General features: G+C 42.1%; 1 protein-coding gene across 1 annotated transcript; it reads left to right on the top strand.

The window, feature by feature from the left end:
• Positions 1-207: 207 nt before the first annotated feature.
• Positions 208-16,204, top strand: tedc1 (tubulin epsilon and delta complex 1). Its single transcript, XM_024430433.2, has 8 exons — positions 208-248; positions 1,514-1,598; positions 1,716-1,921; positions 5,517-5,687; positions 5,887-5,976; positions 8,797-8,883; positions 14,341-14,526; positions 15,508-16,204. Exons 5-8 carry the CDS (start codon positions 5,905-5,907, stop codon positions 15,937-15,939), a joined length of 777 nt encoding a protein of 258 aa, XP_024286201.1. The 5' UTR covers positions 208-248; positions 1,514-1,598; positions 1,716-1,921; positions 5,517-5,687; positions 5,887-5,904; the 3' UTR covers positions 15,940-16,204.
• The last annotated feature ends 567 nt before the right edge of the window (positions 16,205-16,771 follow it).

Raw genomic sequence — 16,771 nt, 5'->3', positions numbered from 1 at the left:
TTATGTTTGCAGTTTTGAATGTACCGTTGGTAGTTTAATCTTCCTCGTAGTTAATCGATTTTATTTTCCAATGATTGCAAGTTAGCTAGAAGAACGGAAGGCGGGGGGGGGGGGGCGTTTATTCGATCGCCTACGAATTCTCAGAAGGCAGCCCGACCTCCATCTTCTTTCCCCCCCTGTTCCCGGGAAAGCAGTATGTCGTTCACGTCGGACTCGTTAAAGGGAAAAAAAGCTTCTGCCAGTTTGTGGTGAGTAATCACTGTTCTGATGTCCAGAAGTTATTTTCGGTCATAAGAGATGGTAGCAGCAACATAATGTACAAAATAAGTAAAGAAATAAGTTACAAACAGCGCAAACAAACAAACTTGAATACAGAATCGGTTAGGAGCATGTAAAACATCAGCCATCTTCTCTGGCGCCGTCTTCGTTTTCTCTGTCTCTGTGCAGGCTGTCATTTCACAATAATACAAAATAAACAACTTTTGAGCTCTCCATCATTATAGGGGCTGCATTTTAATCTAACTCATTTGCTTGAGGGAGACCAAGTGAATTAATAACGTGTTTTGTGAAAATCCGCTTTGAAATCAGCATGTTGTGATCATAATAAAGTACTAGGGTAGTGAATTCAGCTGTAGCCTAAGCTAGCAAGGGAAGTTTCCCTACAATTAAAGTTGGAAGCTACCGGAATCGTCTTGCATTGTAAGTGTTCTAGCCTGTATGGACATTGTTTTGCGAACAGTAATTAACAATTTCTACATGCCGTGTTGCATTATTCAAGCATGTTAACTTATGGCTACCAACTGCCTAGCCAGTTGTAGCTTAATCTTGGGTGCAATGATCACGTTCCCACACTGACTGACTGTGTGGAGGCTCATTGATTTAACATTACGTTAGCCTACATGATACACCAGTAAAGTAATAAAATATAGAGCTGTCATCTATACACAACTTACCGTTCTTTGTGCAGCTTCAAATGTCTAATTTCTTCCCGCACTTTTTGTAAGCTGCAATCAATTTTTTGTTGATACAGCGTCATCTTTATATCCGAAAATAATTATTTGGGGTATCATCTTCCCAAGGGCTCCACCTGAATTCACCCGCCGACGTTCCTCTGGACTGCCACGTACAACTTTTTCTCAGCTGGCACAATTTGATTAGCTGCACATTTTTTTCACATATTTTTTTTAATAGCATCAATTTTAATATTTGGGCTTGGGGAGGGTATCAAGTCAGGTCGAGTCATAAGGCTCAAGTCCAAGTCACGAGTCATTGGTGTTAAAGTCGAGTTGCAAGTCATCATATTTGAGTCTGACTCGAGTCCAAGTCATGTGACTCGAGTCCACATCTCTCTTAAGTGGAGCAGGTACTTTGCTCTTCACACTATCAAGGGGCTGCACTCAGTGCGCTGATAGACACATGTCCTTGGACCAGAGCTCTATCATATGACAGGAGGGATATTTGTTTATCTCCGTTAGTCATCAGGTGGTTGCTTACCTTGGAATGTGTATTTCAGGTGGTGGAGTTCTGGAAGCTCCTTCATAGTGTTCTTCTGAAAACACTGCTACTGGAATGTTCTTGCACAACACTTTCAGACTTGGGTAAGTGTAATTATTTATGGAGGAGTGCGTATGCTGTATGAATAGTGTCCATTGTAGCTATTATGTCCATTTCATACTCTTTGTCTTCAATTAATCATTGTGATTGTGTCTCTGCAGACAGCCATGTGAGAGAGGCACTCTGGCAGTGTGGTTACGGTGCCAGCTGGATTGTTGTGACGACTGCCGGGCTCCGTCCCAGGAGTGAAGTTGGGAGCCGAGAGCTGCTGGTGGCGTTTGGGTGGGTGTTGTCTTCAGGGAGCCTGCTGGAGGCCCTGCTGAGAGCAAGATCCCTGGAGCTGGATATCCTCTCACTCCCACCCACGGTGACATTCTTTTTCAAGTCTTACAGCAAAATATGTTTTGTGTATGAATAAAATCCACCCGTATTAACAAAAGTAAAATCTTTTTGTTTTTACACTGATTTGAAGTGGCAGTGCCATATTTGTCTAGCAGGTGGCAGTGTTGCTCTGCTGATGATGAGCTTCTGACTCAATAGAACTAGAAATCCATGTCTGTAAGTGGAAGGAGATGAGAGAACAAAAAACATTTCCCCCTTTCTCATAAATAAATTATAATTAGTCTCTTACGTTCTGGTCTTAAACACTTAAAACCCACCAATCACCCTAATCTGAAAATCATTCAAAATTCCATGAATATTTAAAGAGAAAAAAGATGCCTTGTAATTACCCTATGATCCCTCCACTTTGGAGATGTTGAGATGGATCTATCTTGTGGAGTGCCCTCCAGACAAACCTTTACTCTCTAGACTCAAGCCTTTGGTCATGATTGTCAGAGGGTGAGGTAAAGGCACTCCTGCCCTCAAAGCTCATCACTAATCTAAGGACCCTGGGACTAAACACCTCTGCAACTGGATCACATGGTAAGGGGAGGCAACAACACATCTGCCACGCTGATCCTCAACATGGGGGCCCCTCAGGGGTGCATGCTCAGTCCACTCCTGTACTCCCTGTTCACCCATGACTGCATGGCCAAGCACGACTCCAACACCATCATTAAGTTTTCTGACGACACAACAGTGGTAGGCCTGATCACCAACAACGATGAGACAGCCTATAAGGAAGAGGTCAGATACCTGGCTGTGTGGTGCCATGATAACAACCTCTCCCTCAACGTGATCAAGACAAAGGAGCTGATCGTGGACGTCAGGAAAAGGCAGGCCGAACAGACCCCTTTAACATCTACGGGCTGTAGTGAAGCGGGTCGAGAGTTTCAAGTTCTTTGGTGTCCACATCACCAACAAACAATTATAGTCCAAACACACCAAGACAGTTGTGAAGAGGGCACGAAAACACCTATTCCCCCTCAGGAGACTGAAAAGATTTGGCATGGGTCATCAGATCCTAAAAAAGTTCTACAGCTGAACCACCTGGTATGGCAACTGCTTGGCCTCCGACCGCAAGGCACTACAGAGGGTAGTGCGTACGGCCCAGTACATCACTGGGGTCAAGCATCCTGTCATTCAGGACCTCTATACCAGGCAGTGTCAGAGGAAGCCCCAAAAAATTGTCAAAGACTAGCCACCCTAGTCATAGACTGTTCTCTCTGCTACTGCACGGCAAGCGGTACCGGAGCACCAAGTCTAGGTCCAAGAGGCTTCCTAACAGCTTCTACCCCCAAGCCGTAAGACTCCTGAGCAGCTGGTGGTTACCCGGACTATTTGCGTTGTCATTTTACCTCTACCTACATGTACAAAATTCTCTCAACTAACCGTTGCCCACTCACATTGACTCTGTACCAGTACCCCCTATATATAGCCTCACTACTGTTATTTTATGGTCACTCTTTAACCTGTCTGGGAACACAAGCAGTGAAATTGCAGGGCGCCAAATTCAAACAGAAATCTCATAAATCAAATTTCTCAAACATGCAAGTATTAGGCACCATTTTAAAGATAACATTCTCGTTAATCCAGCCACAGTGTCTGATTTCAAAAAGGCTTTACAGCGAAAGCTCCACAAACGATTGTTAGGTCACCACCAAGTCACAGAAAAACAGCCATTTTTCCAGCCAAAGAGAGGAGTCACAAAAAGCAGAAATATAGATAAAATTAATCACTAACCTTTGATGATCTTCATCAGATGACACTCATAGGACTTCATGTTACACAATACATGTATGTTTTTTTTTCTCGATATAGTGCATATTTATATCCAAAAATCTCATTTTACATTGGCGTGTTATGTTCAGTAGTTCCAAAACATGCCGTGATTTTTCAGAGAGCCACATCAATTTACAGAACTACTCATAATAAACATTGATAATAGATACTACTATTATACATGGAACTTTAGATGAACTTCTCCTTAATGCAACCGCTGTGTCAGATTTCCATTTTTTTTAACGGAAAAAGCATACCATGCCATAATTTGAGTACGGCGCTCAGAGCCCAAACCAGCCAAAGAAATATCTGCCATGTTGTGGAGTCCACAGAAGTCAGAAATAGCATTATAAATATTCACTTACCTTTGATACTCTTCATCAGAATGCACTCCCAGGAATCCCAGTTCCACAATAAATGTTTGATTTGTTCGATAAAGTTAATAATTTATGTCCATATACAGTGGGGCAAAAAAGTATTTAGTCAGCCACCAATTGTGCAAGTTCTCCCACGTAAAAAGATGAGAGAGGCCTGTAATTTTCATCATAGGTACACTTCAACTATGACAGACAAAATGAGAAAAAAAATCCAGAAAATCACATTGTATGATTTTTAATTAATTTATTTGCAAATTATGGTGGAAAATAAGTATTTGGTCACCTACAAAAGTTTCTCAATACTTTGTTATATACCCTTTGTTGGCAATGAGAGGTCAAATGTTTTCTGTAAGTCTTTCATATTCATGAAATATAGCGAAACACAGCTTAGCCTTTTGTTATTCACCCTGTCGTCTCAGATTTTGAAATTATGCTTTACAGCGAAAGCAAAACGAGCGTTTGTGTAAGTTTATCGATAGCCTAGCATAGCATTATGTACACTTAGCATCAGGAAGCTTGGTCATGAAAATCAGAAAACCAATCAAATTAACCATTTACCTTTGATCTTCGGATGTTTTCACTCACGAGACTCCCAGTTAGACAGCAAATGTTCCTTTTGTTCCATAAAGATATTTTTTATATCCAAATACCTCCGTTAGTTTGGTGCGTTATTCCCAGGAATCGACCGCAAATAACGGTCACGATAACGCAGACAAAAATTCCAAATTATATACATAATGTCAACAGAAACATGTCAAGCGTTTTTTATAATCAATCCTCAAGGTGCTTTTCAAATATCTATTCGATAATATATCAACTGGGACAGTTGGCTTTTCACTAGGACCGGGAGGAACAATGGCCGCCTCTCTCTTTTGCGCAAAAATCACTCTGAGAGCCCCCACCTGACCACTTACGTAATGTGGTCGTTCACGCTCATTCTTCAAAATAAAGGCCTGAAACTATGTCTAAAGGCTGTAGACATCTTAGGGAAGCCATAGAAAAAGGAATCTGGTTGATATCCCTTTCAATGGTCAATAGGGATGCATAGGAACACAGAGCTTTCAAAATAAGAGTAACTTCCTGATTGGAATTTTCTCAGGCTTTCGCCTGCAATATCAGTTCTGTTATACTCACAGACAATATTTTTACAGTTTTGGAAACTTTAGAGTTTTCTATCCTAAGCTGTCAATTATATGCATATTCTAGCATCTGGTCCTGAGAAATAGGCCGTTTACTTTGGGAACGTTATTTTTCCCAAAATAAAAATAGTGCCCCCTAGCTTCAAGAGGTTATTAAATTAACACCTTATTTTTCTTAACTGCGTTGGTGGTTAAGGGCTTGTAAGTAAGCATTTCACTGTAAGGTCTACACCTGTTGTATTCGGCACATGTGACAAATCACATTTGATTTGATTTATCTCAGATCTCACTGAGTAGCCCCAGAGAGGGAGGCTCCCTTGGGGATGTAGATGGCCAAGGAGGCCTGAAGGAAGACGGACTCCTCAGGAGACTCCAATGGCAGTATGGGAAACTCAGGTTCCAGTGGCGGAGGTTGCTCTCCATTCAAGAGGAAAGAGCTAGACTCCTTCACCAGGCAAGTCATTCAACCTGGACCGTAATAATACTTCTCATTTTTAAAACACCTTTCTAAAAACCCAAAAGACACTTCACAATAATGCAACCAATGGAGTGTGAACATCATTATCGTCATACTGGTTTGTTCCAATGTCTCTCAATCTGTGTGTTCCGGTGAAATGGATAACCACCATAGCCTCTGACTCGTATTTTCTTAGGTCCTTTCCTCCAGCACAATGCCCTCCACGTCCACCTCCCAGCCCTCTTCTGATGACCATCACAGCATGTGCTCAACTGCCCTGAAAAAGGTGACAGGTCCTCCTGCCCCTGTCCCCATCATGTTTAACACAGCTACCATCACCAGACACAGGCAAACCACAGATCACAAACCACAGATCACAGATGAGGAAGGAGAGGCACAGTATACCTATTTCCTCTGTAAAGAGTTCTTGCGAACGTTGCTGGTGGGTAAAAGGATATCCTTCCTCCACTGTATCTCTCCACACTTTAGAAATCTGTTGGTTGAGGAACAGAAGCCTTTTCCTTAAAGTGAGAGATCTTTTAAGCAGTAGGGTTTAAGGGGTACATCCTCACCATGTAACAGGTGTTTCTTAGGTCACAGTTTGTTGCTGTGGGAGTCAGTACTAGGAAGGGCACGAGGAGAGAAAGGGAGAGACAAGGCAAAAGATTTATTTTTGAGTGCTTGTTTTCTGAAAAGGGAGGGAAAGAAAAATCTAGACACGACCAAAGAGCCTGTGCCTCCCAGAGTGTGTTTTGACACTATAAGTAGTGAAGGCCCTGGTGCAGCCCTCCTGGGAGAGATGTGAGTGATGTACAAAGCCAGAGAGGGGGAGAGAGAGAGAGATCTCTACTACTTTGTTTCTTTAATAGCTGGAAAGCTCCACAGGGAGGATCATCCTGTACCTTTACTTAGCCTTTGACCGAAACAGTGCTTTGTACCAATGCCAGCCAGGGAGGCAGTGAAGGAGCTCTGGTGTCCTCTGTAGTTCAGTTGGTAGTAGTGTTGTCACAATACCAGATTTTTGATTTCGATACCAGGTTTAGTATCACGATACCACAAAAAAAAAGGTGGATTAGCCAAAGTCACAGAATGGCAATTGATCCAGATAGACTCAGCTACTGCTCTCTTTTTATTTAAGAACAAATTCTTAATTACAATGATGGCCTAGGAACAATGGATTAACTGCCTTGTTCAGGGGCAAAATGACAGATTTTTACCTTGTCAGCTCGGGGATTAGATCAAGCAACCTTTCGGGTACTGGCCCAACGCTCTAACCACTAGGCTACCTGCCGCTTTTCAGTCGTTGGGCATCTTTTGCTTTCAATTATCATTGCATATTTCTTTGAGACAGCCATGTATGCATTAATTGAATCAATTATACAATCATACATAAAATTTGACTAAATACAAAACAACATAATGGTAATCATTTATTTGAATGATAAATCTCTATATTGATAAACTGGGTAAATCTCCCGAGTGGCGCAGAGGTCTAAGGCACTGCTTTGCAGTGCTTGAGGCATCACTACAGCCCCGCGTTCGATTCCAGGCTGTGTCACATCCGGCTGTGACCAAGAGACCCATGAGGCGGCGCACAATTGGCCCAGTGTCTTCCGGGTTAGGGGAGAGTTTGGTCGGCCAGGATTTCCTTGTCCCGTCGCGCTCTAGCAACTCCTTGCGGCGGGCCCTTCGCCTGCGATCTGACTTCGGTCGCCAGTTGTACGATGTTTCCTCCAACACATTGGTGCAGCTGGCTTCCGGGTTAAGCAAGCAGTGTGTCAAGTAGCAGTGCGGCTTGGCAGGGTCGTGTTTCGGAGGACGCATGGCTCTCAACCTTTGCCTCTCCCGAGTCCGTATGGAAGTTGCATCGATGAGACAAGACTGTAACTACTAATTGGATACCACAAAAAAGGGGTACAAGTTTATTTAAAAAAAAAAAAAAAGATAAATGGGTAAATCAAGATGTAGCCTAGGTCTATTCACAATACAGGCTAATGCATAGTATTCAATAGTAATAGTATTCAATATTTTATTGTACTGATCAACAACATTTGCATAGAAGAAGCAATCTCTTATTTTATGAAAGTGTGTAGTCTCTTTAAGAAATGATTGAGGCCATTTGCAAGGCAGAAAGTGGCTATGGAATCTGACTTTAGCTATGGAACCTAGTGGAAACCAGACAGAAGGCGAGGGAGATGAAGTGAATGAGTTTTTGGTGGTGAGGGAGACCAAGTGAATTAAAAACGTTTTTGGTGACAATCAGCTTTGAAATCAGCATATATTATGTAATCAGCATATGATCATAACAAAGTACTAGGGTAGTGAATTCAGCTGTAGCCTAAGCCAGCAACAAAAGTTTCCCTACAATTAAAGCTGGAAGCTACCGGAATCGTCTTGCATTGTAAGTGTTCTAGTATTCAATCATGTTAACTTCTGTGCATCATGAGTGGGACGCTAATGCAGCCCAGACAGCTCCAGCAATGGGTGAGGTAGTGGAGCAGGAACGTTGCTCTTCACACTATAAAGGGGCTGCACTGATAGACAGACTTGATCCTCTCAATCACGTGAAACACATTTGACAAAAGTACCAAACGTAACAAAAATTCTAGTATCGAACCATTTTTTTATAGTGAAAAAGTTCCGAGTTTTTCGGTATACCGTGAAACGCTGGTTGGTAGAGAATACCACATGCAACACCAGGGTAGTGGGTTTGATTCCCGGGACCACCTGTACTTAAAATGTATACACGCATGACTATAAGTCGCTATGGATAAAAGCATCTCCTAAATGTCATATATTATTAGCGACACAAGAAAAATACACAATGGAGAGGCAGTAACTACCTGCAACACCTGGGGAGATGGAGTAACACTCAGAGGGAAACATGCCTGGCAGAAACTAAAGTAGGCCATAGAGCTCAGCTCACTAGCAGATGAAATCGAATAAACATGCATATGTTTTGAGGAAGACAAGACAGGCAGGTTAAACCAATGAAGATTTTTGAGAGCATTAATTATGAGCGAAATGTCTCCTGTCTGTGTGTGTTTGACAGTGGTTGAGGCAGGCTGGGTTAAAAGAATGTCCCCTGTCTGTCTGTGTGTTGCAGGAGGTGGAGCGTCTACAGACTCTCAGTCAGCTGTTGGAGGCCTACCTGGAGTGGAAGAGACAGGAGCCACTCTTCTGGTGCTGGATGGTAAGGCTAGTGCTTCCTCTCTCTTCTCAGTGCCTCAGCACTGCTTTTAATCAGTCCTTTAATATGTTCTGTCTACTCTACAGTGTAATTGACTAGGTTTTGCATGGCATTTAAACAAAACCAACATGGAGACAGTAAGAGACAGTGAAACACAATTATTAAGGAACTAATAGCCTCCTTCTAACCTGCTCTTTCCCACTAGTACTACCTGTATCTTTTGGTATTTTATTGGGATCCCATTAGCTGTTGCAAAAGCAGCAGCTACTCTTCCTGGGGTCCACACAACACATGAAACATAATACAGAATGACATAGACAAGAACAGCTCAAGGACAGAAGTACATACATTTACAGAACTACATATCCTCTCTCACTCTCATTAACTACCTCTGCAGTGTCTGACAGAATGATTCACTACCGTTCTGAGTTCTCATCTCTGTCTGAGTGTGATTCAGATTGACATGAAGTTATTAAGAGAGCCTCCATGGAGAGGAGATGTTTTTGGCATCCTGCTCTGATTCCCTCTCTGCATGCAGATCACAGAGAAGTGGATTTGAGGATTGTAGAAGTTCAAAATGAAGTGCAGTTTCATTAGAAATAAACAGAAGTCAGAAGTCCTTTGAGTGTTTTCCCTAAAGTAAAACAGAAACCGCTTCCCTTCATGGTGTTTCTATCAGTATGTTTGAAACCCACAGTTGGACTCCCAGGGTTTTTATTATTGAAGTCCAGTCGACTACATTAATGTGAACATTATTTAAACTAGTACTTTAATCCACCTCAAAGCCATTTAATTTCAAATAAAAAATTAAGCTTTGTTGCCTTTTGTGAGAAATGTAATATGTCCCAATTATTAACTCGCTAGTCTTGCTGTTCACTGCCTTATCACTTAAAAATTGGGTAACATTTTTGGGGGACATATCTGGGAATAACTTTTAAGATTTGATGTAGATCAAATGTGAATTAATGATCCGTTTCAGAATTTCTCGAGACCTATAGGAGGAATTATAAACTGGTTACCAACATAAATTGAACAATAAACAATTATTTTTGCATCATAGCAGTGGTATATTTTATCTGACATACAAATGGCTGGAAAGCTGTTTCAGCCTATCAGCATACAGGACCCGTAGTTCCTGGTTTATAATATAAAAAAATATAAACGCAACAATTTCAAATATTTTGCTGAATTACTGTTCATATAAGGAAATCAGTCAATTGAAATAAAATCATTAGGCCCTAATCTACGGATTTCACATGACTGGGAATTACGACTGACCCCATTTAGTTCACTGGTCGATTGTTTGGTCTGTAGGCTGTTGGTCGACTGAGATTTCTTTACTTGAGCAGTAGCAACAAAAAATAAATAATCATGGTGTACCTGACACCTGTCTGATTGGCGCCTGTCTGAGTGGACTGATCCATTGTGGAAGCCGTGGGGGTGGCACAGTCCGTCAGTATAAGACGTGCTACTGAAATTGTATGTGGTTAAATTATGTAAGAACAATGGTGCAACAAATTATTTTCTAACCGTGCATTCTCGCTCGCTGGATAGTGGTCGCTGTCCACGGTTCTGGAACATATCAGTACGCTGTTTTATTGGCGACTTTTCCTAGACCATGTTGCTATGTGCATCATAACAAAGTTAACCAGCATATTGGTGTTGAGAACAATGTGGCGGAGGCAGCAGCAGAGTTAGGAGATGAGAAAACAGCCCTTGCCTTATTGTCTAAGAGGAGAGAGGAAACCCCAACTTAATTAGGTCTATAATCAACAACCTAACTGCTAAATGTGCCTGGCTTTATAAATCATCCATATGCATGTACAGAAATAAGACAGAAGCTGCTTCTGTTGCCTGTTTGAGTGTGTCTTTAATAGCCTACTGATTTTGTGAGCACCAAGCCTCACGCAACAATATCACAGATGGTCTGTTTTTAATCTTTGCTTTGCTGTAATAAAGACTTTACCCATTTTCTTTTGTGAGACCAGCCTCTGGTATTATTTCATTTATTTAGTGTTTACACTGTTCCAAATTGTAGAAAAAAATATATTTATTATAATAACCTTCCCTTTTCCTTGATCTCATTATTGTTGTTATTATTATGATTATAATATTATATATTATTATCATTATAATTAAAGTAATGTCATTATCATTAGTAGTCTTCGTATAGGTTCTTTGTATAACCACCATTGAGTTGTAGACCTTAAGAGCGAATCCTGTTTAGTCTTAATACCGTATCTGATTTAGGCCTATAATTCAATATATAGGCTACTGTATCTATCAATCAATCATTAATTCGTTCATGCCATCACACAGCATACGAGACATTAATGATATGAAATGCAATCAAGCATTTTAGTTTAAAATTAAATAAAGGGAGCTGTGATAAAGACTTTATTTTTTGGGGGGGGTGTTAGAACAGACTCTCTGTTACACTTATTTATTTAGTGTTCACACTGTCCCAAATGGTCAGTAAAAATAATATTGTAATCTAACAGCAACAGTTTGGTACGCATTATACTCATGCAGTGCTTGTTCCTATACCCTCCTTTATCTGAATCTCCAGTAGTTTCTACAACTAAGTCACATGTCTTCCACACATCTGACTTCCCCTTTCCCTCCTGAGCAACCAGTAAACATTCACCCATTTCCAATGTATTTGATTTATTTTATTTTTCACGTCCTCCACATCCATTTTGCTGTCGACATTACTATGTTCGAAGTTAGTTATAACCAATTTATTGATGTGATTATTATAGGCTATAGCTCAGGCTCTATTGGTCACATGCATGCGATGCTCACATGTTTTATGTGAAGAGAGCAAGGGTTCAGGGAATGTTTTTCCTAAAATAAATTAGGGATTTCGGAAACAACTTTTCAGTCAGAAATGGCTTGAATTATGTTGCAGCTCAAGCAACAGGGACAGCGCTACACACACTGATGTTCTGTGGTGGATGTTGCAGCAGGGAGGACAGAGAGGCAATGGGAGCCCGGCACACAGTCACCCACTGTGTTTTTATTTTTAACACAACGCAGAAAGTCTGAGCCAGGCAGCACAATCAAATCGATTTGTGGTCTGACTCTCTCTAGTCATTTGTCTCTTTTAATGATTGAATCAAACAGTGTGGTTTAAAGCATCAGACAAGCTCAGTGCATATAGTTGATTTGATTCAAACATAGGATGTGTCTATATACAGAATCAAACAAATTTTAACATTTCAACCAATCGATTGGTCGAAAGAACAGATGAATCCTGGTCGACTAAGATCTTTTTTGGTCAGGGACAGCCCAACTGGGAATACAGATATGCATCTGTTTGTCACAGACACTTCATTTTTTTAAAGGTAGGGCGTGGATCAGAAAACCAGTCAGTATCTGGTGTGACCACCATTTGCCTCATGCAGGGCGACACATCTCATTTGCGTAGTTGATCAGGCTATTGATTGTGGCCTGTGGAACGTTGTCCCACTCCTCTTCAATGATTGTACGAAGTTGCTGGATGTTAGCGGGAACTGGAACACGCTGTTTTACACGTCAATCCAGAGCATCCCAAACAGGCTCATGGGCGACAATTCAGGTGAGTGTGCAGGCCGTGGAAGAACTGGGACATTATCAGCTTCCAGAAATTGTCTACAGATCCTTGTGACATAGGGCCGTGCATTAGTGTTTGTTGTCCGTAGCTTATGCCTGCCCATACCATAACCCCACTGCCACCGTGGGGCACTCTGTTCACAATGTTGACATCAGTAAACCGCTCGCCCACACAATGCCATCTGCTCGGTAAAGTTGAAACCGGGATGCATCTGTGAAAAGCACACTTATCCCTCGTGCCAGTGGCCATTGAAGGTGACCATTTGTCCACTGAAGTTGGTTACGACGCCGAACTGCAGTCAGGTCAAGACCCTGGTAAGGACGAACATGCAGATGAGTTTCCCTGAGATTGTTTCTGACAGTTGGTGCAGACATTCTTCGGTTGTGAAAATCCAGTTTCATAAGCTGCCCGGGTGGCTGGTCTCAGATGATCCCGCAGGTGAAGAAGCCGGGTGTGGAAGTCCTTGGCTGGTGTGGTTACACGTGTTCTGCGGTTCCCCAGCACAAGGTGCACCTGTGTAATGATCCTGCTGTTCAATCAGCTTCTTGATATGCCACACCTGTCAAGTGGATGGGTTATCTTGGCAAAGTCGAAATGCTCACTAACAGGAATGTAAACAAATTTGTGCACAATTTTTGCGAAATAAGCATTTTGTGTATATGGATAATCTTTTATTTCAGCTCATGAAACGTGGGACCAACACTTCACATGTTGCATTTTATATTTTGTTCAGCGTATTTGTTGAATGTATGGAGGCTCCAGGACCTGGTCTATGATGTATCGGTGTCTGTTAGAGGGTTAGTGTAGAGAGTCTGCCATAAGCCTGTATGGAGTTTATCCACAGTCATGGCCTGCGTCCCAAATGAAACCCTATATAGCATACTACTTTTGACCAGGGCCACATAGGGTACAATTTGCGACAATGCCTATAGTATGTATGTGCCTGGACTCTATCTGACCTCTCTCCTAGGAGGGAGGCTGCTGTTGGGCAGTTGATTAGAACTAGACCCACATGGATCAATATTGGACGAGAGCTGCAATTACACAGGAAGTCCGATCTTGACAAAAGCTCCTTTTTAATTTTAATTTTTTTTTAACCCTTATTTATCTTGGCAAGTCTGTTAAGAACAAATTCTTATTTACAATGACGGCCTACACCGGCCAAACCCTAACCCGGACAGCGCTGGGCCAATTGTGTGCCGCCCTATGGGTCTCCCAATCACGGCCGGTTGTGATAACGCCTGGAATCAAACCAGGGTCTGTAGTGACGCCTCTAGCACTGAGATGTAGTGCCTTAGACCGCTGCGCCACTCAGGAGCAGAGAGTGAAAGGAGAGATAGAAGGGAGGAGCTCAGAGAAAATCAAAGAATGTTGTTATTTGCCATTTCCTGGTTGCTAAAATTCTAATAGTTTGCCTAATTTCAGTTTATGTAACAAAACAAGCAAGTGTAGTGTAGAGAATCATTGTACCATCTAAACCACTGTGAAATAGATTTTCCCTAACAAAAAATATTGTATTTTCAGCTTTTTGAAGCTGGTGTACAATAAAGTAAAAGACGCAAAAACTAAACTTAAGAACGGGAATCATAGAAATACTGCACATAGAACAGATCTACCGCTTTTCAGACTTGCTTTCAATGAGAATGACAGATCTATTACTCATATTTCTATGTGAATTTGGTTGGGTTACCCCAAAAGTTACATATTGCATCTTTAATTTAATAACAAAACTTTTGAGGTTTGATATTCATTTCCCAGGATCATGCATTTATGAACAGTGGTTCTCTTTCTCTCACTTTCTCAACCCTCTCTTTCCTTCTCTCCTCGCTCCTTCCTCCCTCTCTCCCCCCTCCCTCTCTCTGTAGGATAGTGTTGTGGACAGCCAGCTCTCAGACCTGAGAGAGGAGGACACTGTAGAGAACATGTCACCTGTACACCAAGTTGTCAATAGGTGCTTTCCCTACGGTTACAAGGACAAGGAGGGTCTGGAACAACTGGACAACATGCTGCTGAGGCTGCACACAGGGCTGAAGGACACATACACAAGACAGGTAATGCACACTCTCACACAGGTGAGTACCAACTGGCAAGGAATCAACGTTTGGCTCTTTATAAATTGTCCTCTACTGTCTTCAATGATTGGAAAAGACTGGACAGGTGGAAGCTCATCATTAGATTGGCTTTCACCTCGTCAGTTCTTTCAGGTCATTGGACTGAAGGAGGAGAGGAAATGTTTTAGGACATTTTGAGAAAGAGAATTTGTCAGAGCAAAAAGAGGGAACTTCAATGTTCTGGAGGACTTGCATTATGCAGTTCAAGTGGGAGTGGGTCTGATGGCAATATGTGCTCCTGTTCCTCTCTCTCCTTTTCGCTCTTTCTCTCTCTTTCTCTCTTTGGGAAATCATTTTCTGGAATCATTTTCTCAATTGAAGTGGCTTGTGAATTGAGCTCTTTCATTTGGAATATGAATGCCTAAATCTGTGCTTTTGTGTACAGCATTACATTTCATTATGCTATATAGCCTATTTGCTTATTGCTTCTCTCCAGACTCTAGGCTTGCATAGCTTCCAATTTTATTCATATCATTACACTGATACAGCTGGGAATTATTACCAACCTCACAATCAGCACATCTAGGTCACCTAATAATATAGGCTACATTAATTATCCTCTCTCGTTCCCTCCCTCTCAATCTCTTTCTCTTTTTCTCTCTCGTTCTCGCGCTCTCTCTCTCTCTACACTAATGTGGGAAGTGTCTGGTGCAATATCAAAATGTCTGCCAAATTCTCACCCATTATCGCGCATGAATGCACTAATGCCGTATGCACAAGCACACACACACTCCTCCCCCATGAGAGTCATCAGTGTAAATGAAATGCTGCTGGGGCTTAGCAGTCATTTTGTTTTAGAGATAAAAACATTTTAGTAGGAAGTAATTGTCTCAGATGATATACTGAAAGAGGCAGAGTTATCCTGCAATTCATTGCACTGAACTGTTTGTCAATGCCTCCTTTCTTCTTCTGTCCCGACAGAACAGAAAAGCGCAGAGTGTTCTTCAAGACGCTGAGGAGTTGGAGGAGATTGAGAGGAGAGTGGCTCTCAGGCTGCATGGCTTGGCTGAGTCCTGTACTTCAACTCCTACATCTGGTTGCTGTAGTTATAGGCCAAGTCTCCAGGGGCCACAGCCACTTCCCAACCATCACCAGCCTTGTAGGCCAGGGTCTGTGCTCCCACAAGCCTGTGATGGGGCAGTGCTGCCAGGCAAGGTGTCTGGGACAGGCACGGTGATGGTCCAAGTCCAGGCCACCTCACTGATCGTCAAGCTGCAGCAGAGAGAGGACTTCCTGCTGGGGGAACTGGGCCAGATGAGGCAGGCAAAGCGGGGACAGATCCAGGAGAAGACAGCCAGCTGGCTGGAGGGGGTTGGAGTTGTCCTCATCCCTCCTCTCCCTCTCAAGAGATAAACACTAACAGGATGCTACTTCAGGGTGTCTGCGTGCAAGCGAGTGAACAGGATGCTGTTCAGCTCGGTGGCTGACAGACTGTCTGTCCCCAGACTACTTTCATAGAAATAGAATGACTAGAAGGTGCAAAGCTGCTCAACAATTTGTGGCTATATGTTCTATTAATTATATTTATATGTCTACTGCTAATATATTATGATGCAATTGACTGCATGTGATATATTTCAAATGACATCTGAAATGCACATGAATCAGTTGAAATCAAGATATTTGTGTGTGTGTGTTGATGTAATCCACTGTGGGAGACAACATAAACACCTGTGTGGGCTGGCTGTTAAGTTGCTGGGTTTTTTTTTTTCGTGTATCTTATCTTTTCTCGGTGCCAAGCTTTCAGGAGAGAAAACAGTCTTAAAGTTCTGAAGTAGGTCAGGGTTTAGGATGTTCTCTCACTGAAGTTGGTTTATAAGTAGACCGCCTGGCGAATGCTCTCTCCGTCTCAGCCTCACACTGATTAGCTGATGTTACCCGTCCTGGCCTCACCCCTCAGAGGATTCATCCTAGTGCCTTCAGCTCCTCAAATTTCAGGGTGTGTGTGTGTGTGTGTGTAAGTAACAAGCATTTCATGCAGATGAATTACCTAATGCATGGAGGGGAAAAAAGTCACGATCTGACTGATGGAAACAGGATATTCCGGTTCAATTTTATAAATGCCAACAGACAATTTGTTTGTTCGACATGGTGGGATCTTTTTGTGTCAGTAAAATGTATTTTGGGAGAAATTACGTTGAAAATGCCTTTGAGCAAATATTGATATCCACTTTGATATCCACAA

The sequence above is a fragment of the Oncorhynchus tshawytscha genome, linkage group LG08 (assembly GCF_018296145.1).
Source record: "Oncorhynchus tshawytscha isolate Ot180627B linkage group LG08, Otsh_v2.0, whole genome shotgun sequence".
In the NCBI taxonomy this organism is placed as follows: Eukaryota; Metazoa; Chordata; class Actinopteri; order Salmoniformes; family Salmonidae; genus Oncorhynchus; species Oncorhynchus tshawytscha.
Note: the sequence above shows the minus strand (reverse complement) of the source record. Positions and strands in the feature narration are given on the sequence as shown.

Bases quoted from the DNA above. Each gene is read 5' to 3' on its own strand.
- tedc1 (XM_024430433.2), top strand. From the start codon at position 5,905: ATGCCCTCCACGTCCACCTCCCAGCCCTCTTCTGATGACCATCACAGC. The intron at 8,884-14,340 runs GTAAGGCTAGTG...CTCTCTCTGTAG, and splicing joins CACTCTTCTGGTGCTGGATG to GATAGTGTTGTGGACAGCCA. The intron at 14,527-15,507 runs GTAATGCACACT...CTGTCCCGACAG, and splicing joins AGGACACATACACAAGACAG to AACAGAAAAGCGCAGAGTGT.